Consider the following 23,150-nt stretch of genomic DNA (forward strand, 5'->3'; position numbering starts at 1 on the left):
AAGGCAAGAGTCCCTGGAGCCTAAGTGGGGAGTTTAAAGACCCCCGCCCGGTTTCCCAGGAGTCCCAAGAAAGTGGGTCTTTAAAGGCAGGAAAAGGCAGGTTCGGGAACGCCGAACCTGCTGAATTTATTCGTCGATTGCCCCGAATTTGCTGAATTCAGGGCGTCATTTTCCCGCCTTTTTTCAGTTCGGTTCCATCCGAACTGAAACCCCCCGAATTGCGGACAATTTGGCTGTTTTCGGTTCGGATGAACCGAATCGACAGCCCTACAGAGGATGCTGGCCACAAGGCCAAGCAACAGGCTGAGCAGCAGCAAAAAGAGGCAGCAACTAGGCTAGAACCCACACCTCACACACTCAGGAGCAGTTCTCTAACCATTCATCCAACTGGGCTCAGAAATGAGACAGAACACAGAGCATGAGGTATCCCCTACAGCCCTGCTGTTGACAATAGCAATATAGAAAAGACAGGCATGGCACACTGGAAAGGCATGGGTATATTCTATCCAAGGCCCCTGGTTTGATTTTCATATGGGTAGAACCTTGAGCTAGTCCCTCTGAATTCCCCAGCATAGCTGAAATCTTGGCCTGTCAAATGGCACCACAGAGGATAGCCCATTCATGCTGACTGATACCCCACACCCCATCATTCTGGCCAGCAAAACCCAATGCACCCATTCCTTTCCTGCCCTCAGGGAGCTTGTTACCATTACCCACTTGCTTTTGCAACTTTAGCTCTCCATCCATCCTCGCCTGATCCCTCTCATTCATGCAGATTTCATGGCTTATCAGATACTCTTGCAGCGATGCAGGAGTGTGTAACTTGGAGACTGCTCCTTCCTTCCAGGAGCATAACCGTGCCCCTCCTCATACCACCCCCTCTTAGAACACTGAAGAGCAATCCACCCATTCACTGAACAGCGTCAGATGAATGGGGTGGCCATTCCTCTCAATCAAGTAATGATCCTATGCTTTTGCAAGGGGCACTAACACACCACAGAGTCACAAGCAGAGCTGTCCTAATCACTACATTCCCATCAGCAGAATAACTGTGCTGACTTAGCCACCAGTGGAAGCACTTGTTTCCCCCCCCCCTTCTGTGGGCCTCTGTCTATGAGATCCACTGGCATAGGGTTTAGCTGCTTTTAGGACAAGGCCTAGGATGGGGCTCTTTAATACCATATCAGTTCCTACCTTGTTATGACAATGGATTTCCATCCCTTGCTGTCAGCACCCTCAAGTTGTGGGAGTCTGCTTTCAGCCAAGCTTAACTTTCTTACTGTCTCCTCCAGTTTTGCAGTCAATTTCTCATTTATTATCTCAAGACTGTTCTTTGCAATTCGCAGTTTCTCTCCATTCTCGACTTCCTATAGACCAATTTTCAAATTTTGTTTTAAAAATGCGTAGTTTAGGCTCCTTGCTTTGAGGAAGGGGGCCTTAGGATCAAGTCATATAAGCAATTTAAGACAGTGCATCTGTTTCAAAACAAAAATCTTTTTGCATTGTGGTAAGAACCCAACTGCAATAAAAATCATACATTTGTAAATTTCTATATTCGTACCTTCTTTAGTTCCTTCCGTATTCTCTCATTTTCTGCAATAATTTTTTCTGTGCCTTTAGTCTTCAACTCATAACGCATACTCAGTTCACCTCCAAGATCAAGTTTCAGTTTTTCCATTTCAGACTTATTTCACAGGTAAAAATAGAAAGTAATCATGGTTATCTATTAAACCAGAGCTTCTTAAACATTTTCCACTTGCGACCCCCTTGTGCCCGAGACATTTTTACACGACCCCAGGTATATAAATTAGGTATACAAATCAAACATTTACTGATAATCATAGCAAACCTTTTACTGTTGCCAAATTTTTCACGACCCCCACATTTAGTTATACAACCCCATATGGGGTCGCAACCCACAGTTTAAGAAGCTTTGTATTAAACCACTGATATTGTGAAAATCTGCAAATTACAGTGACCATTTAAGTACACTGCAAAGCCTACAGTGATTTTTATTCAACTGCAATGCCCCTTCTGTAGTACATAGTAATGTCATTAAAATGAGAAATAAATGTTTGGACTGACTGGAAAGGGAATATCCCTTCAATGCCTTCATCATCCACCACAATTGTATCAAGAGGCCTGGGGAGATATTATGGCTGCCCAAGTATGAATGCTGATTTTTAAAAAATTATACACCATCTTGGAGGCCAATTGTCAGGCAGAAGGATGGTATACATTCTACATTTACATCCTGATATTAAATTAAATAATATTTAAGACCATGGAAACCCAGTTTTACACCATTTTTTTTACCTTTAAGTGCTCATTTTCTTGTTCAAGGTTGGCAATTTTTTCGCTGGATACCACTCCAGGTGCCTTTTTTAGCTCTTCATTTTCTCTCTGGACTCTCTCAACAACCTTTTTCATCAAACCAATTGTTTTCTCTAACTCTGGAACAGTTTTTCCGCTTCTTCCAGCCTTTATAAAAAAAGAAAAATCAGAAGCCGCTTCCATTCCACAAACTAAATAAACCTATTATGGTGGATGTTTCTCGTATCTGAGATGGACTTCTGTGTTCCCTCTCCTTCAGCTGATATGATTTTCTCTGGCTGGGGAGACCAGGTTGCTTACAAACTGCTGATTTACTACAAACCTTATTCTTATTATATATGGTGACATAATGACTTATCACCACCACAGACAAAGGAAGTATAGGATAGGCAATAACAACTAATTGCTTATTTGGATTATATAGACCCTTGGTCTGATCCCAACACTGTCTTTTTCAGTGGATAGCCAGATGTCCCTGGAAAGCTCTCAAGCACAGCAAGATGGAAACAGCTTACAACTGCTTATCCTTAAAGCATTAACTGATACACTCAGGGACTAACTTCAGGTTCTATACTAACAAGAGATTATTAGCTTGGTGGAATACAACAAATAACGAAGTTAAAGATGGTGGTGTACTACTCTAGGATAAACTCTAGGAAAGCCAGCGTGGTGTAGTGGTTGAGAGAGGTGGCTTGGAGCTGTGGACTCTTATCTGGAGAATTGGGTTTGATTCCCCACTCCTCCATATGAGCGGGGGATGCTAATTTGGTTAACTGGATTTGTTTCCCCACTCCTCCACATGAAGCCAGCTGGGTGACCTTGGCTAGTCACAGCTCGTAGAGCTCTCTCAGCCCCACCTACCTCACAGGGTGACTGTTGTGGGTGGGGAAGGGAAGGTGATTGTAAGCTGGTTTGAGTCTTCCTTAAGTGGTAGAGAAAGTCAGTATATAAAAGCCATCTCTTCTTCCTCTTCTTCTTCTAAAGAGATGGCCCAGTAGCCAAATCCAGCCCCATAGGCTTCCCCAGCATGACCCTCGACCTAAAAACACTCTCACTTATGAACCTCAGCCAATGTTTCCTAAGACACTAAAGGACCATTCTGCACAGCAACAGAAATTCCCTGCTCCACATGGGATGAATGCCCAAAAGGTACTAGGCATGAAACTGACATATAGTAGTCAAGAGAGCAATAAGCAGCAAGGAACAGGGAACTTGACTTGAATCATGGAAAGCTTCTAGGACGCAGCCGGTCACACTCTGCTAACGACAGATGCATGAGAACTCCCAGGGACAACAAGAAAGGCCTTATGAAGTTTGCCTTCATGAACCCCAGGTGCTCATTTCTCTTCATAAGTCAAGAGAAAGGTGATGCAAACAGCTGAGATCTGCCAAAGCTTCTGTTGCCATCCATACTGGAGGAGAATAAAACTAACCCTAGCCATCATATAAATACTAAGATATGCCCAGAAACTAGCCCCACATTCTATCTCAACAAGTATAGATGATAAGCTTGGTGGCATAAGCATCAGCAACAAACTTAAAGATCCTCTACAGTAAACATCATGGGTGATAAACCAGCAGCGGTTTTGATTACATAATAGCAGATGCCCTTCCCTTCAATGTGCAGTAAATTGAATTTAAAAGTCATTGGGTCTTCAAAAGCACGGGGAACTGCTATTCAAAGTGTAACTAGGTCAAATGACTACTGGCTATGGAGAAGCTCTTGGGTATGCCCAAATAAGCTCTATAGATTCTGGCCACAGACAGACTTACTATCTAATACACCTTGTGCATATTCTCTAAATGTGTGTCTTTTGTAAACAATTATCAAACAACATAGCAACATTTTCATCACTTTTTTCAAAATTAAGAACAAAATGTGAACAGCTACATATTAAGTCAGACTTGTTCTTACAGCACATTCTGTACTATAATATTTACCCCTCTGATATTGCCTAACTTCCGCTCAGCTTCTGCCTTGTCTCTCTTGAGAAGCTGACACATTTCTTTTAAGTCGCCCACTTGATCCTAAATAGTGAAAAAAATGACACTTATTCAGCTGAAAAGTGTCTTCTCAGGACATTTATTACAATGAAATGAAAATAAAAAAGATTATGTACACACAGAAGGAAAAAAATGTAATCGCTACTGCCACAGCGGCACCAATGCAAAGGTATTCTCAAGCAACAGAACTGTGTGCCTAACGCTGACCCACCCTCGACAATCCCCAGCTTGCCAATTACAGACATCCCATATTGCAGATTTGTTTCTGGCTCAGAGTGAATTGACTTACCTTTGTCATCTGCCACAGTCTAGCAAATTTATACCCTGTAGTTACTGCTACATGTCTTTAACTCAATATTATCATAGAATCATAGAGTTGAAGGGACCGCCAGGATCATCTAGTCCAACCCCCTGCACAATGCAAGAAATTCACAACTACCTCTCCCCACACCTCCAGTGACCCCTACTCCATGCCCAGAAGATGGCCAAGATGCCCTCCCTCTCATGATCTACTTAAGGTCATAGAATCAGCATTGCTGACAGATGGCCATCTAGCCTCTGCTTAAAAACCTCCAGGGAAGGAGCGCTTACTACCTCCCGAGGAAGTCTGTTACACTGAAGAACCGCTCCGTTAGAAAATTCTCCCTACTGTCTAGACAGAAACTCTAGATTATTATACTATGCATAGAGTTCTAAATAATGTCTTATATGATGCTGTCAACAGAATATGTGGAAAACATACAAGGCTATATATAGTTTACAAAGAGCATACGCCCACTGACAACTAGGCTTTTTGAAAATTGCCAGTCTTTTGAAGGGAGGATTAGAGGAAGGCTATACAGTAACAGAATGATTATATATACTACTGCTAGTACTTGTCACTAATACATTTTAGTATACAGGCAAGGGCTGCAGTCCAGAGAAGCCACATACAACAAGCAGGTTTGGGAACACGAATGACAAACCATGAGAAAGAATCAGCAGGCATCCAAATACACACTGGAATGGAAAAGCTGTCTGTTAGCACTGCATTTATTGGCAGTGGGATATGCAGTATATCCAAAAGTCCTATCAACATTTAGATATGGATCCACATTAGGATGTGCATCAGAATACATCTTTGAATGCTACTGCCTCTCTGTCTGAGTCTGTTTTACAAGGGAATTTAGAAATGCAGCCCAAACATTTAGGACACACACCCCCGTCCATTATAATGTAAAAATTCAAAGTAAAAGGATTAATTGATATTTGGGGAAATTTGCTACATTTACACTTTGGAGCTACTTTTAAATTTTGTATTTGCCTTCAGATTGGATCCAATGACTTCCTTCTACAAAATAAAGACGCTTCTGCCCATGGAAGGAGTTTTCCTACAGCAGAAGGCCTCAGTCCCACAGTAGAAAGGCAGAAAGCAGTCATTTGTCCCAACCCGTTAAGTACAAAAATATACCTTTAATCTCGGCAAGTCTTTATTGGCTTGTTCTAGTTGGAATCGTAGTTCCATGTTTTCAGAAGACAATTTTATATTCTCCTTTTGAAGCTCTTGTTCCTTTTGGCATAGATCCTCTGATCCCAATCCTGAAGTCTTGGTAGGAATAGGAGCATAGTGAAATTACCACATCAAAATGCAAAATATTAATATTATTTTACCAAAGACAGCAGGTAAAAATCTCAACCTTTTCAACCTCTGAAATGCAACGTATTATTTTGTACAAATGAAAGAAGAGTCTACTTTTGCCAGCACAGTCTCAAGAAATTCACGTGGAGTTCATTTTAACTGGATTTCATTAGAAGGCAAACAGTGAATCACCCTATGTGAGTATGTGAGAGCTAGTGTGGTGTAGTGGTTAAGAACAGTGGTTTGGAGTGGTGGAGTCTGATTTGGAGAACCGGGTTTGATTCCCCACTCCTCCACATGAGCGGCAGACTCTAATCTGGTAAACCGGGTTGGTTTCCCCACTCCTACACATGAAGCCAGCTGGGTAACCTTGGCCTAGTCACAGTTCTCTGAACTCTCTCAGCCGCACCTACCTCACAAGGTATATGTTGTGGGGAGAGGAAGGGAAGAAGATTGTAAGCCAGTTCAATTCTCCTTCAAAAGGTAGAGAAAGTCTATTTAAAAACCAACTCCTCTCCTTTTTCTTATATTAAGAAAATGCTTTCTGCACCAAGGATGGAACCATGCATGCATGTGTGTGAGGGAACAGACTCCTCATGGTAATAAAAACTACACACAGTATTACTTGCAAGTCGGCAGTTGCTACTGTGATAAACTGTTGAAGAAACAAACAGCAAAAATAGATGTATATGATGAGAAACTCTCACAATCAACCATTAAAGATAGCGGCTGGCAGCCTATACTGACTGAAGCGCCCTTCCATGGGCGGAGAAGGGGAGGCCATTTTCACTGATTCCCCTTTCTTACTGGAAAACCACCACTTGGCTCCCTATGTTGTTTATGAGGGTACCCTGACCGCCAGGAGCAGGATTTCAGGAGGCTGCAGGAGGGGGAAGATGAGAAGTCCAGTTCCATGAGGTTCATTATCACTCAAGGTACACTGGATACGAGCCACTAAGATATAAGCTGGAACATTTCTTTCTAAGACACAGTCCTACATTTTAACATTTACAGTCATATGTCTGGAACAATGTGTTGCACTGTTGTACTGTTAGTCCATTATAAGCAAAAAGGATCTGGAAGTTACTATAAACAGGTCTTGTAGGTTGGTAAACTGTTTTAGGAAATGATCGGGTAACAACACCACTAAGGAATCACCAGGTTACCAGTCAGGATTAGCTATGCAAAGGAACACTGAAAAGCAGGGGATGGAGGAGGTGAAGTGGCAAACCTGAGGAACTTCACAAAGCTCTGTGACTGATCCAGCCCTCTCTTGGTCTGTTTGAGGGCCCTCAAGTGCCTCTTCTGCCACCGTCTCATTGGCATTTTTTTCAGTTTCTGTGTCAGATTCATTGTGCTGAACAGCATCCACCTCAGAGTCAGGCTGAGCGCAGCTCTTTGTATCAGGACAAGATTGAGGCCTGCTTCCTTCTTCAGCATTATCTTGCTTTTCTTCTTTAGGTATTTCACATTCTTGGTCAATTTTCTCTTCTTCATGTTCTTTGGCCATTTCTTTTTCAGCACTCTCTTCAGCTGAATTCATTTTCAGAGAGCTGTTCTTCTGGCCTTCTGATCCTGCTTCTAAATTGTCCTGCTTCCCCCCGTTTTCAAATTGCTCTTCTGGAACTACGACAACTTCTTCAGGAGCCTGATAAGATTCCTCAGCAATGGGTGTTCCCTCATCAACTCCATCAACAGTTGTATTCATCATACTAATGGGAGCTTGATGGCTTAACTTGGCCTTCCGTAGTAGAGCTTTCTTAGGTGGAAAGTTCAAACACTTTTGCTTAGTTAATTTGTTAGCAGTAAGGGCAGTGTTAGCAACTGCAACTGTGTCACCTGGAGAACTCTAGTACAGATGGAAGGTAGCATAAAAAGAAAAGCAGTTGATTGGAATCAAGAAAAAAGGGTAAAAACTTTTACACATTAATGGAAGGCTTTAAAAAGAGATTCGACATTCATGGAGGATAGGTCTATCAGTGGCTACTAGCCATGAAGACTAAAGAGAACCTCTGCATTCAGAGGCAGTAAGCCTCTGAATACCAATGCCAGGAAGCAACATCAGATGAAGGTCTCAGCCTCTATGCCCTGTTGTTGGACCTCCAAAGGAACTGGTTGGGCACTGTGTGAGACAGGATGGTGAACTAGATGGACCAATGGACTGATCCAGCAGGGCTCTTATGTTCTTAATGGGATCTCATTTGCATAAACTGTTAGCTCGGACTAGAAAAAACTCCGTAATCAGGACGACACATGCTCCTGTTCCTTACTGGTTGGAAACCACATTAATTCCTCCTGGGTTCACTACCTTACCCTCAGTTCACATTCACTTCCCTCACTGACCTTTAAACACAGACAGCTGCTATATTCAAAGCATAAAAATTGAATTCTTTTTCTAACAACACTTGGGTCAATCCAGTCATTCTGTTTCCAACAATATCTGGTCAGCTCCCCCTGCTAAACGCATAAGCAAGGCATTAAGGTAGCAGCTCTTTCTTTTTACAATTTCCCTCTAGCTTCTGTTATGCAGAGGCATACTGCTTTTGAACCTGAACAGTGAGCTCATATGGCTAACAGCAATTGATAAAGGTGTCCTCCATTAATTAGTCTAATTCTTGTTTTTTCAACATCACATAAGGTCAACCATCACTGCACCCTGCAGCAACAAATTCCATGGTGATTTGTGTGAAGTCATATGGTCTACCCTCAGACTACTGGTGCTTGTTTTAATTTCACTGAGTGACTGCAAGCGCTAGAATTTTCAGAGGGGAAGAAAAATGCATCTCTATTTTCCCCCAAACTGCTCATTGTTTTATAAATAACCCATGCTTCTCCTCAGTCATATTTGTTTTTTAAAAAAAAAACAAATTTAAGAAGTCCAAAACTCTCAGAATCCCTTTCCTAGTAATTCATACCAAAGAATTTGCCTTTTTTGCTGTTACTAATTTAATATCCCTGGTTCCAGCAATTACTTTACTGAATTCAAATGTTACTTTCACTTTATAATCTGAATCAAATATAAAGCTAAAAGACTATTCTGTCTAATTAATCCCTTTTCAGACCAAATTCTTCCTGTTCTATGTGAGATAAGATCCAAAATCAGCTTATGGTTTGTGTACTTCCTCCCCACCTGCTCAAGACACACAGTGGAGTATTGATGCTGGAAAATGCCATCAAAGAAAAGCCAGTTTATGGCAACCCCACAGGGTTTTCAAAGCAAGATGAAGAGAGGTGGTTTGGAATTGCCAACCTCTGCATAGCCACCTGGGACTTCCTTGGAAGTCTCACATCCAAGTATTATCCAGGGCTGACCCTGCTTAGCTTTTGAGATCGAGCTAGCCTGGGCCATCCAGGACAGGGCAGTGGGGTAACACTATGTATTTGAAAATGAAATGTGTTCATTATAAAACCAGTAGCTACTGAGACATCTGGTCTCCAAACTAAAAGCATGCAGCTTCTACACAGGTAGCAGAACGCTGCAGTCAAGATAGCCAACCAACTGGGAGTAAGAAAAAGTAGCAATTGAGAAACAGTTACAACACAGATTTCATGTTATGTATGTGGATGTACAGTTTAGCTGTACAATAAATAAAAATAATGTAACTTACTGAAGGCCTTGAAAAAGTGTCTCTGGAAAATTGTCTCTCCAAAACATGAAGTTTTTCTTGCAGGTATCGGTTTTTTAAGTGCAAGTCTTCCACAACAGAATCACGAGGTACAGCATACTGTGTCCTGGACAGAAGAGTATACAGATGCTATTACTGAAGAAGTGCAAAACTTGACATTAAATGAACTTATGGATTTATTGGTTCTTGTAGGTTATCCGGGCTGTGTAACCGTGGTCTTGGAATTTTCTTTCCTGACGTTTCGCCAGCAACTGTGGCAGGCATCTTCAGAGTAGTAACACTGAAGGACAGTGTCTCTCAGTGTCAAGGGTGTAGGAAGAGTAATATATAGTCAGAAAGGGGTTGGGTTTGAGCTGAGTATTGTCCTGCAAAAGTAATGTGCTAATCATTGTCCTGTAAGTATCAAGATAATGTGCTAATGATGGTATGGTATGTTAATATGGAACCATTGTATCCTGAAGTGATCTGTTAATGTGTGTAATCCAAAGCTAATCTGCATGGCTATTGTTGAATGTTGTCTTTGTTAGTCTGGAGGTTTTTTAGAACAGGAAGCCAAGCCTTATTCATTCTTAAACTCTCCTCTTTTCTGTTAAAGTTGTGCTGATGTTTATGAATTTCAATGGCTTTTCTATGCAATCTGACCACATAGTTGGTAGAATTGTCCAGTCTTTCAGTGTCTTGGAATAAGACCCTGTGTCCTGTTTGTGTCAGTCCATGTTCAGCCACTGCTGATTTCTCAGGTTGGCCAAGTCTGCAGTATCTTTCATGTTCTTTTATCCTTGTTTGTATGCTGCGGGACCACAAAACGCAGCATACAAACAAGGATAAAAGAACATGAAAGATACTGCAGACTTGGCCAACCTGAGAAATCAGCAGTGGCTGAACATGGACTGACACAAACAGGACACAGGGTCTTATTCCAAGACACTGAAAGACTGGACAATTCTACCAACTATTTTGTCAGATTGCACAGAGAAGCCATTGAAATTCATAAACATCAGCACAACTTTAACAGAAAAGAGGAGAGTTTAAGAATGAATAAGGCTTGGCTTCCTGTTCTAAAAAACCTCCAGACTAACAAAGACAACATTCAACAATAGCCATGCAGATTAGCTTTGGATTACACACATTAACAGATCACTTCAGGATACAATGGTTCCATATTAACATACCATACCCTCATTAGCACATTATCTTGATACTTACAGGACAATACTTTTGCAGGACAATACTCAGCTCAAACCCAACCCCTTTCTGACTATATATTACTCTTCCTACACCCGTGACACTGAGAGACACTGTCCTTCAGTGTTACTACTCTGAAGATGCCTGCCACAGTTGCTGGCGAAACGTCAGGAAAGAAAAATCCAAGACCACGGTTACACAGCCCGGATAACCTACAAGAACCAATGAACTCTGACCGTGAAAGCCTTCGACAATACTTATGGATTTACTTTGTCTAATTAAGTGAGAAGGGAGGAAGAAACAGTTCCACACTTTCCTTAACCCAACTAAGAATCGGGAATATTATGTGTACAATGACATTAAGTGTAGTCATGTAATATAATTTAATTCAATACCATGCAATACTGTTTCCATATGAGCTCTGAGGTAACTGTCTATATAGCAATGCCATCCAGAATAACCAAGAAACGTACAGTACTTGGACATACTAAAACCCCACATTCCTTTTACATTAAATTTTACTGTAGTTGATAAAAATGAGGGGTTTTGGCAGAATGTATAAAGAAAGGGCTCTAAAACTTGGTGCTTTTAGGTACTGTTGCCTGCACATTAGTAAATGATGTCCCCAAAGTACAACCAGTTACCAATCTGCCTTTTAGCCAAAGAGAATCTGGGGCAGAAGACAACCATTCAATCTACATTTCTCACTGAGCTGCCAAACTCAGCTTCTACTGATATTAAGAGTATTATTACATATAGCTTATCTAACAATCTGCATTAAGAATGTGCCATTGCCCACTCCACACAGGAGTGTGTCTTAGATGTCCTTGCATCTTGTTATAATATATTAATGTAATAAGGTGCAATAGCCTTTTGAAAATAATTCTTACTTTAGATGAGCAATCTCATTCTCCAAATCTATATTCCTTTTTTGGAGCTCTTCCAGCTCTCTCTCAGATTCGGAAGCCCGTACTCCCACAACATGATCCACAGTAATGCCACTGCTCTTGAGCTTCTTCTGGAGCACATTTTTTTCTTTATCAGCTCTGAAATATATAATTGGTCTTCAGTCATTTAAAGATCCATTTGCTTGCTTAGTAGTACTTTCAAGAAGTCACTGCCAGCACTAATTTTTCTGCATGATAACCCTCTATATAGAAAAAAGAAAGCTCTTCTGTGAATAACTCTCTGTGTGGTACTAAGATCATAATGCCAGCAGGCTTGCAGTTTTGGAGGTGCTGTCTGTGCCCTTAAGAGTGCTCCTTGCAATTTTTTAGCAACTATATTCTGTGTACCTTACTCCACAAGAGGAGAATGCAGTGATTTTGCACGGTATTTTGTTTCATCATTATGCTTACTGTGGTACTGAAACCGCTGCAATGGCAAGGCAGGACGCCACATGGACACCTGGAATCTATCAGCTCCAAAACAGATGTGATATCAGATGCTTTCTATGGGGTCATGCCCCTTCCCTCCCCTAGTTCCAAGAAATAGGAGTCTGGCCAGTGCTCAAGGTCAATGGTTGCTGAGGCAGTCATGAGAGAAACAGTTCATTGGGATCCTCTTTCTCAGTGGGGGCATCACACCACCTGCAGAGGAAACCTTTGAAGTGTCATGGAAGCGGACCAGCTCCGAAGCTGCCGTAGGTCAATAGGACATCTCAGAGTACTGGGAAGGCACCCAACGTGTGAGGTCACAAGAAGGGATTCCCTTAAGAGAATCTTGAACAAAGTTTGACCACCAACAGCACCCTACATGACATGAAAGAGACAAATGGCCAGTGATGAGGCAAGCCTCCCAAGGTTCCTTAACAGGCAGGGACTCCAAGTGGCGAGGGAGCCAACCAAGCCAAATACTGGAGTTGTGCTCACTGTAGCTATGTCATAAGTATAGAAATCATAATTTCTGGTGTTACACTGATGAGGAATCATGTTTTGCAAAACCTGTATTAAATAATAATGGATAAAAAAAATGTTTTGCTCAGAGGTTGCTTTCCATTGGCTAGAACACTGCTACAAAAAACCAACAAGAAATCTTACATGCAAAGTCCCTGAGAACATTATGCTAATGAAAATAAACTTACTTTGAGAAAAGATCTTTTACTGTATTTAACTGTTTGGTTATGGTCTCCACTTCCTTCTCCTTTTCTTTTAATTTATTCTTCATCCCTTCCATTTTAGTCTGCCATTTTTTACTTTCTTCCCATCGTATGATTTCCTCCTTAGAACTCTGAAAAACACAGAAGAGCAATAAAAAGTTCTCAGGGTCTATTATAAAAGGTAATTTAGACACAACCATTGTTACTTATGCTTGCTTTGCCATTATTTTCTTTACAATTTGGTTGCATTCTCTATTTTGCTCATTGGCATTTGAGCTGCCTGTCTTGTAGAAGTCAGGATTACCAAGTGCTATAACGTATATATAGAGAAGATGGGTGGGATGCAACAGATAGTATGAAGAGTGAGAAAGAGGAAAACGGATAACAAAGATGGAGCGCAGACATATAACTGTATAGAAAAACAAACAAGCATACTCCATTGTGTAAAGGGAGAGAAGAAAAGTTTAACTGACAGAAAAAATAGTTTAGAGAAGCTGAGTTTCTACAGTGCAATAAAATAGGCTGCACTATGGGATTCAGAGAGTAAAAAGAGGGTAACTGAGACTGAGCTTAACAGAACACACATTAAAACCATAACAAAATGCTTTTATGTAGATAACCAAGCAGTGTAGCCCTGCTGATTTAAAAAATCAAAAAGTAGTGCTCAGAATTACTGGAGTTGTAAACCTCTGCCAGGCATGCCATTGGATCACTGATTTGCTTGTTTCTTTCACTACAAGCAAAAGGGCTGAAAACAAAACTGTAAACAAAAAGGATCAAATGTAAAGCCATGGGAGAAACACAACAGCAAAAGAAACCCAAATGACACTGGCTAAGCCCATTCTAATTGTGTGCCTCATATATACCTTGTCTTGTGGAGTTTTCTTAGGTAACTCTTCGCTCTTCTTTTCTAGCTCGGTTTCCAGCTTTTTAATTTTCTTTTGAAGTTCATCTGTCACAGTTTGCTCATCAGATTTACCCTGTGCGGGGGGGAGTATATATAAATGGCTAGTATAGAGCTTCAGTATAGATAATGGAACACCCAATTGAGTGTGCTATAAAAACTGCACTGTTCACTGAATTATGCTCCTATTTATGCAGGAATGGATGCTCTGAAGAAAATCTAAATTTATGTTAAGTCATCATGATCAAGTTGTAGGTAGTGCTTCCCCTAACTGGCCTAAAAGCAAGACTAGCTTTTCCCCCCACATGTGCCATCAAGAAAAAAAAGAGGGGGAAGGGTGTCTTAAATTCACATATAAGTGACAGTTACATAAAATAAAAATATTTTGCATATAACATTTTTTGGGGAAATCATCTTATATGAAGAGTTGTTATTGTTTCAGGCAATTGACTAACAAATGGGTATTCAGAAAAACAGAAAAGTGTCGCCCAAATAACTGGAAATCTGGTTCTTCAAGGAAATTAACACTTGGTTCCAAAAGATATTCCCACAGATGCTGGAAAAGGTGACATCTTTTCTAAACAAGTAATCGGATTTGAGCGTACATACAGGCACCCCTCCCACATTGTGTGCCAACCAGTAATACAGCAGACCATTTTGCTCTGCACAGAGGCCCATTCTCCGTCCAGGCAACCATGGTGAGCCCGAGGTGCTGGACATGCTGCTGAGGCTTGCCTTGCTCCCTGTGTTTCATATAGCCCTCCCCCTTTTGTTTCCCAATGCATAAACAGCTTCACAGGTAGATGTTCAGCTATTTTGGCCCTCAAGCCAAAAAATTTGCTTGTCCCTCATGTAGACAGTATCGTCGGTGAGCACTAGGGCTGCCAGGGAGAACTCCCAGGCAGCCCCCACTATGCACCAATGCTCTGTTAGCCAGTGGGAAACAGTCGTCATCGTACATACAGGCACCCCTCCCCTATTGTGGGCCAACCAGTAATACAGCAGACCATGTTGCTCTGCACAGACGTAACCATGGTGTTACGTCTGGGTCCCCCAGAAGTGATGCAATGCCACTGTGCCAACAGAGTCCACAGGTTCCCACACCCCAGACTGCCCAGTCAGCAGTGAATAATTTACCACTGTGCAAAAATCCCCCACAAACCAACCAACTCAAAAAAAAAAAGTCCACTGTACATATGCTGTTTACCTGAACTGCACTGCTTAGCCTTTTTATCCGCTTTCTCAATTCTTCGTTTTCCTTTTCCATTTCTTCTTTCTCCCTTAGAACTTTCATAAGGGCTTTCACTTTTTTCTGAAGCTCCTTGTTTAAATCATCCACATCATCTAGTAATGAATTTTCTTTATTTCTACTTATCCTAAGGGAATCTTTCAGTTTTGTAAGTTGATCATTTAAATCCTCTATCTGACTCTACAAAACGAAATGGAAGAACCATGTGTTATTTAGGACTGCTAAGAAAATGAATAACTATGGCAATATAAAGAGATTTGTGTCTAAAGAAAGCAACTATTTCATATAATAGCCACCGTTATTGGTATTGACCACTATGCGGAGGAGGAAACAAATGCCTGAGTTTCTGGCAATGGAAAGGCCCAGCAATGACTATTCCCTTTCCACAGCACATATGCAGTCAGCACACAGCACACACTCAGTTGTGCCAATCAATCCAAGCTCATGGATTCAATATATAAAGGAACTTCATATAAGATCAGGCTAGCGGTCTACTTAGCTTTGTATTGCTTACTGTCATTGGCAATGGCTTTCCAGGGTGTCATGCAGAAAAAAAGATTGAACCTGGGACATTCTGAATGCAAACTACATGTTCTACCACAGAGCTATGGTTTTTGAATGAACTTATGTGGCCCTATCACCATGCACTACGTAACTATTGACAAGATTAGATGCTACTAACGATACTAAATAGATATGAAGTGTGTGCTATGTGCCAATCCGAATAGATTTTCCCCCTAGAAACAGAACCACATTCTTTCTTGATAAAGTAGCCTTCTACCTACAATAGCTTCTACTGCAATACACTCATTAGCCTTCAAAATGTAACAAACCCTTTGTTGTGCTCATTGCAATAGGTTTACAAGGGCACTGTTCTAGAATATTATACTGCCCAGAACTTGGTGGTAGAAAATCTTGTGCCAAAAGAAATGAAAGTGGAGATACAGCAAGTATGACTCTGCCCAAGTGGCTACCACAGTCATCTTCTTGTGCTTCCACGTAAGCTAGTGTGGAAATTTTGCACTTAATCGAAACACATCACCTGCATGGCTGAGCATTTAATGATTTTATTCCCAAACACTTCTATCCATCTTCCTTCGATTTAACTTCCTGCTATCCAACTTCCACTGATTGAATGGACTTTATGCAGAGTCCTACATGCGTCTAAAGAAAGTGAACAGAAACCTCTACGCAGCACTGCCTGAGTAGTTTCACCTCAAGCGTTAATATCCAAGCAATCATTTTAAGATGGTGGGGGAGGAATTCAGTGGTTTAATAAATTCTGTAGCTTTCATGGTGACATATAATCCTTATTGTACTTTATCTTTACAGAGAACATGATGCTTCCGGCTCACCCTCAGTTCCTTTGTTTGCTTATCCACAATCTGCTGAACATTCATGTGTGTTTCCTTTTGTGATGCTAAAGAAATAATCTGCTGCTCTGCAGCAGCTGTCATTTCTGCTCGGAGCTCCAGGAGTGCTTTACTTAAAGCCTGCAAATGTTTACAAATATGAAGTAAGTACAGAATTGTTAAGAATCAGTTTAAAAAATGCAAAAAGTTGTCATTCATAGTGATCCATTCACAGTGATCCATTCATATGCTTTGTCTTCAACAAATCATTTAAAGTCACCACAAATCTAAGGTTCAATCCCACAGATTCAGTCCGCTAACGGTGGTGCTTTCCTCCAGCACAAGCTGCCTTCATCTGACTAAAGGGAGAGGTGTTGCTAGTGGAAGCCTCCTTGCCTTAGAGGAATGTGCTGTTCGTAGAATGGCACCATGGGATTTTTTTTTATTTGGCTGTCAAGTCACAGCCAAATTTTCAAGGCAAGTGATGTTCAGAGGGGTTTTGCCATTGCCTGCCTCCACGACCCTGGTGTTCCTTGATGGTCTCCCATCCAAACACTGACAAGGGCCGACCCTACTTAGCTTCCGAGATCTGACGAGATCGGGCTAGCCTGGGCTATCCAGGCCAGGGCCTCCATGGGATCCAGGACATGAATTGTGTGATAATGTAAAACTGGACATTTTAAAAGGGATTCCAGTAATTGATCACAGTCCAAGGGCCAAACCAGGCATTCTTTTGCCTCAAAAAAGAGTAACCATATATAATCTCCCCTCTTCAAGTAACATCTAGTAGAATCTATTTTTTTTTCTTTTACGATGTCACAGCATGCTGCGCACTCTGACCTCATGGCCATCTGTGTGCATGGGTGGGAAAACACAGGAGGCGATGACTTGAGATAAATTACAAAAAGTGATCTTGATCTGCAGCAGTATACAGTGAGGGTAAACAGTCTACTCTGAATCACAGAGCAAGTCGATACCTCAACTCTGAAAAAGCTATAGAATCCAAGCCCAGTACTAGTCACCATCAATGTTTATTATTCATATAGGTGCCTCATATATACTTCCCATTGTTCATGAATGGGAATGTCCCAGCCTGCAGGCTCACAAAATCAGAAAATGTGACTCAGTTCTTACTTGCTAGAAAGAATTAGCTGGTTAATGCCCGAATTACTTTCCCCCCATAGAGACAGACTCACTTTCTGTTGTTTCTCTTTTAAGGCTAGCTGATTCTTCAGCCGTTCCACTAGATTTTTCATTGTAGTTGTCGGAGCTCTATTATTTGCTTCTCGTTGGGCCTCCAGCTCAGTTTTCACATTCATTAATTCTTTCTCCATCTGTGACAAGGCATTCCTTAGTTCGTTCACTTCATCCTTCAATCGCTTTGCTTCAGCAGCGTGCCTCTCCTCAAGCCTAGTGCAGCAAAATAATAATGACACCCACTAGGTTAACTGAGCAAACTCCAGATGAACTAACAGGACTGAAAGTGATGCATCTTTTTTTCTTAGTTATAAATGTTGCCAACAGTGGCCTAGATTAGCAGCATGCTTGATAGCCAATACAAAACTCAGTATTGTTAATTTACAAGCATCCTCGCCCTGCTCCCCAGCCTTGCACAACAGAAGTGCTCTGGACTTTATTCTTGCTCGGAAGTCCACACACATAGAAATCAAAGTGCAGAGGCTTAAACAGCACCGGTGGTCACCACACTTGTGCAGAGAACAGTTTCCACAAATCAGGCCTCAAGTGCTCAACACTGTAGGCCCCGGTTCAAGTGTGAAATCCAACAGTTAAGCATCACAGCATTGCAGGTGGAGCTGATGCACCATGGGGTGATGTAGTAAGGCAGCTGGCAATATTTTGGTACCTCACTGTGTTCATAGTCTGAAACAGTGTGGAGAGAAGGAAGAAAGGAAAAGGAGGAGGAGGATAAGGAGGAGGAAGAGGAGGAAGAAGAGGAGGAGGAGGAGGAGGAAGAGGAAGGAGGAGGAAGAGGAAGAAGAGGAAGAGGGGGAGGAGGAGGAGGAAAGTTGTTTTTTATACTCCACTTTTTCTCTATTTTTAAGGAGTCTCAAAGTGGCTTACTATTGCCTTCCCTTCCCCTCCCCACAAGGTAGGTGGGGCTGAGAGAGCCCAAGGTAATCCAGCAGGCACCCAGGAAGAGTGGGGAATCGAACCCGGTTCTCCAAATTACAGTCCACTGCTCTTAGCCACTACACCACACTGGCTCTCTAGAAGTACTAACATGAAAAAAATCATGTAGAAAAGGCAGCAAGTATAATTTTCTTTTTAAACCTCAAAGCAAATCAAATTTCGGCCAGTTCTATAGTCTTAAATCACTTCTGATCACATATACCCAGAACTAATTCTGAGCAGCCCAGTTGATCTCAACATGAACGCTCTGGAATAAGTAGACTGTGAATTGCAACTGGAATATTTAGTTAGAACAAATTACACTATAAAAACAGTGTCCCCTTTTCCAAAGTGTCCGCACAAAATAATATACAGGTTGAGTATCCCTTATCTGAAATGCTTGGGACCAGAAGTGTTCCATATTTCAGATTTTTCCGTATTTTGGAATATTTGCATATGCATAATGTTCCCTCTTGATCTGTTCCCCATGAGGGGTAAAAGGAAGATGTGTGCAAGAATTACCCTAAACAGGTTTGTGCATTAGATTGCATCCCCTGCTCGATTATATATTGAGGGAGCAAAACGCATGCAGAACTGAAAAACCCCCCTGAAGAAACAGGAAGTTATACAGAAGGAAACATAGAGACAGATTGATCTTACATATACAGGAGGCTTGGCACTTCTATTCCTATTACTTCTGACATGAATTGTAACTCTAGTCTAGACTTACTGGGCTCTGATGTTTTCAAACTCCTTGATTTTTGCTATGGTAATTTGTTTTTGCTTCTGTAAATCAGAGGACATCTTCTTTAATCTGCTGAGAAGAGTAGCGAGAGAGTTGTCTTGTTCTGCTACAGTTTGTTCCATCTCTGCCAGACGAATTAAATGCTTATTTGTTGGGACAGCTAAAGAAGGCTTTTTTACCAACTCCTGTGGAACAAAATACAGAATGCAGAAAATAAATCTTTCACTGTTCGTTTATTTCTTCCACCTATATCTTAGATCAAGCTCCTTCCTAACAGACATTTTCAAAAGGGTTAAATTTAGCCCCTCACATCCAATATTTAGAATACAATTCAGCCAAAGCAATGTACCTTTTAAGTATTTGATTTCAGTAAGAGGTGCATAATGTTCTCCCAACAAAACTACCAGTATGATACCACTGCCCAGTGATCTAATATGTCTATAATAAAACTAACTTTTACTATACTGGAAAAGACAATCATGCTAGGAAAAGTTGAAGGCAACAGAAAGGGGGAAAACCCAATAAGAGATGGATTGACTCTATAAAGGAAGTCAAAGCCCTCAATTTGCAAGATCTGAGCAAGGCTGTAAAGGACAGGACATTTTGGAGGACATTGATTCATAGGGTCGCCATGAGTCGGAAGGGACTTTATGGCACTTAACACACAAAACCAACTTGGGGAAAAAGATGCTTAAAATGGTAGCAGTTCTATTTTCATTATGTTAAATAAAAAGAAAAAGAAAAAACAGCAGATATGGTATTCTGTTGGATTTTTTCTGAGTGTAACTCATGACCTAATGACATACTTTGTCTGCACACGGATCTTATGCTTTTGACCTCCCCATCCTGCTATAGCCTCCCATCGTCGTGCCTGGGGGTGGGGTGCCAGCGAATCCCCAGGAGCAGCACAGGAGGAAAATGGGGAAATTGCTAGAATCCTCCCCCACCTCCCATAAGGGCTTATATCAATGGGATAGACAGGCTCCAAGCCATGATTTATCCACACAATGAGTTATACCCTGATTGTCTCACTTAGCTTTGTCGAATTCTTCTCATTGAACAAAATTCTGACCTGTATGCTTGGAACTCCCATCACTGACTAGATCAAGAAAAATGGTTCCATAACAACTTTTCCTAAAGGAAATAACTCTCTGGGTCCTTTTCATTATAGTGGCTCACTTAGAATACTGTGTACCACTGTGTGAGCATACTGCTGGACTTGATGGGACTTGGTCTAATCCAGTAGGGCTTTTCTTATGTTCTTATGTAATACCACTTTGGGTATAATCCATCCCACTCAATATCTGTGAAAGTGTTACTATTTTCATAACCAGCACTGTATTCTGTGATGATAAGAACATTCCAAAAAGTACCCTCTGCAGTCTGCCCACAAGGAAATTGCATTATATGAGGGTAGAACATGGAGTCCTAAAAGATTTATAGGTGAAGATTAGCACTTCTAGTTGCATCTAAAGAGCTACATATAGATCAGTGAAAGCTATGGAACACCACTGAAACAATACAATCAGCATATATTATCTCCCTGTTCTCATTTTCTCTTTCTTCCACCTCCTGCTTAAATACTTGCACTTACCAGTGCAGTTTTCTTGAACTTATTAAAGGCATTTTCAGTATGGAAATCTAACTTTTGATGCAGCACTCTGAGGTCTTCTTCACGTTTCTTTGCAATTTCTTCTTGTTCCTAAACAGCAGAAAATGAACACCCAATATTACTACCACCAGCATGGTGCAGTGGTTAAGAGCAGTGGTTTGGAACAGTGGACTCTGATCTGGAGAACCTGGTTCGATTCCCCACTCCTCCACATGAGTGGTGGAGGCTAATCTGGTGAACTGGATTTGTTTCCCTGATCCTACACATGAAACCAGCTGGGTGACCTTGGGCCAGTCACAGCTCTTAGAGCTCTCTCAGCCCCACCTACTTCACAGGGTGTCTGTTGTGGGGAGGGGAAGGTGATTGTAAGCCAGTTTGAGTCTTCCTTAAGTGGTGGAGAAAGTCGGCATATAAAAACCAACTCTTCTTCTTCTTCTGTAGCGTTCAATTCATTGGACATGGCGTTCGTATGCAGGAAGTGCAAGGAAGCAATGTAAAAAATGAACCACCCAGTGGTCTTCCTCTGACCTAGTGTGCCTTGGGGGACTGCATCGGAATGGAAGCAATTCTTGTTTGGGTGGGGGGACACCCCACATAAATGGAAGTGCTTTCCACTTACCCAAGCTGCTTGGACTCTTTTGGATCCAGGCCTTTGTTTCTATAGTCAACCATTCTGCTCCCAAATACAGGTCTATTACACTAGTTACAAAAAGGCTAAAAACTAAGCTCAAGAATAAGGTGACATGTTTTACATAAGCGGGACCCACTATTAATTCCTACCTTCAACATGGGATCTGTTTTTATTCTTTGACCGCTCTTCACTCCCCTGGTGTCCTGCTCTTTCTCTCCTTATGCAGCCAAACAAGGACTGTTTACTCCAAGCACAGAAACACAATGAATGCCACCCTGATCTGGAAGTGGCAGTTCGCACACATGGCAGCTCCACATGAATACTGCCCAGCTGGGAATCTCAAGTTTCTACAGCATTTGATTGGAGGCTCACTTTTAAGTGCAAACTGGGCCCATACAGGGTTGCCAACCTCCAGATGGGGTCTGGAGATCTCCTGGAATGACAACTGATCTCCAGACTACATCACTTATTTTTTTAAAAAAAACATTTATTCCACTTCTCCCGGAGACCACTGCTGCTTTGTAATGTGGACTGCATGGAATTCTGCCCTGCTGAGGTTCCTCCATAAAGCCCATTCTCCCAGGCTCCACCTTCAAATCTCCAAATATTTCCAAATCCAAGGTTGGCAACCCTAGGCCCATAGGGGAACATAAAATAAAAATACCTCTCTTGCTTTGGCCAAAAGGTGCTGGTACTTTTTCAGGACTTCCTCTTTTTGATTTAATCTTGCTTGCATATTTGCAATCGTTTGGTGTGCAATTTTCAAGGCACGAGGATAAGCGGGGTCACCTTCAGTTCGGTCTAGCTCAGCTATTATCTTCTCTCTCTCAGCAGTTGCTGGTAATCGAAGTCTTAGTTCATTTATGATCTTGTCTCTAGACAAGATATTTTGCTCTGCTTTCCACAAAGCAGTTTCTTTTCCTTTCAGTTTCTGCAATAAAGAAATTATATATATATATATATATATATATACACATACACACATCAGAAAGCTATCAAAATATTGTACAGTGCTATTTGTATCAATTATTTCTTAGAAGCATTATTAAATATAAACAATGATACTTGGTAATTTATGTTTGTGTAAAAAAAATCTAATTTGTATGGGTCACTTGCATGAGTTTGAATAGAATATTTACAAATGTTTAGGTTTCTATTGATGTCAAATGAAATCCCAGCTCAGAAATTGCTTGACAAATAAAAATCAATTAAAAAAAACAAAACAGCAAGATTCTCATTTTGTAGTGGAGCAGAATTTGAGCATGTAGAGGAGAGGCTAAGAAAGGGATGACTTGTCTTCACAGTCCCCAATGAGAGTGCAAGGCACAGTTTAGGTGGATGGATTTCTTTGGGAGATGGAAGGAAGCTTTTCCGTGTGAGAAGTACTGGAGCAAGAGTGGGTGGAAATCTTAGGTTAGTTAAAGTGGAAGCGTGAGTATGTGCCCCAACATACACATATCTGTGCAGGCAGGAATTGATTCAGGGCCTGAAGGGTACAAGGGCAAGAAAGCAGCAATGGATTGGGGGAAGGAAAATAGAAAGATGTTTTATTTGCAGGGTATGTGTTAGGGACTGTTAATTCCTCCATTTCAGTATTTTATATTTGAGCAACGGTAACATCTTAAAAGTATTTCCATTTATTCAGTGGAAGAAAAAGAGGTT

At 41.3% G+C, this 23,150-nt stretch overlaps 1 protein-coding gene across 1 annotated transcript in view; it reads right to left on the minus strand.

The window, feature by feature from the left end:
• The window catches only part of CEP290 (centrosomal protein 290), a 71,888-nt gene that overhangs the window by 5,990 nt on the left and 42,748 nt on the right, over positions 1–23,150 (minus strand). Inside the window, exons 35-49 of the mRNA XM_056846521.1 lie at positions 22,153–22,419; positions 20,840–20,947; positions 19,231–19,430; positions 17,567–17,780; positions 16,374–16,511; positions 14,977–15,198; positions 13,732–13,845; positions 12,851–12,996; positions 11,658–11,813; positions 9,565–9,688; positions 5,789–5,923; positions 4,276–4,362; positions 2,317–2,481; positions 1,562–1,684; positions 1,195–1,367 (exon numbers count right to left, since the gene is read on the minus strand). Coding sequence (XP_056702499.1) covers positions 1,195–1,367; positions 1,562–1,684; positions 2,317–2,481; positions 4,276–4,362; positions 5,789–5,923; positions 9,565–9,688; positions 11,658–11,813; positions 12,851–12,996; positions 13,732–13,845; positions 14,977–15,198; positions 16,374–16,511; positions 17,567–17,780; positions 19,231–19,430; positions 20,840–20,947; positions 22,153–22,419 — 2,372 coding nt within the window. The remainder of the gene's footprint in view (positions 1–1,194; positions 1,368–1,561; positions 1,685–2,316; positions 2,482–4,275; positions 4,363–5,788; positions 5,924–9,564; positions 9,689–11,657; positions 11,814–12,850; positions 12,997–13,731; positions 13,846–14,976; positions 15,199–16,373; positions 16,512–17,566; positions 17,781–19,230; positions 19,431–20,839; positions 20,948–22,152; positions 22,420–23,150) is intronic.

Source organism: Euleptes europaea, chromosome 3, assembly GCF_029931775.1.
Source record: "Euleptes europaea isolate rEulEur1 chromosome 3, rEulEur1.hap1, whole genome shotgun sequence".
NCBI lineage: Eukaryota > Metazoa > Chordata > Lepidosauria > Squamata > Sphaerodactylidae > Euleptes > Euleptes europaea.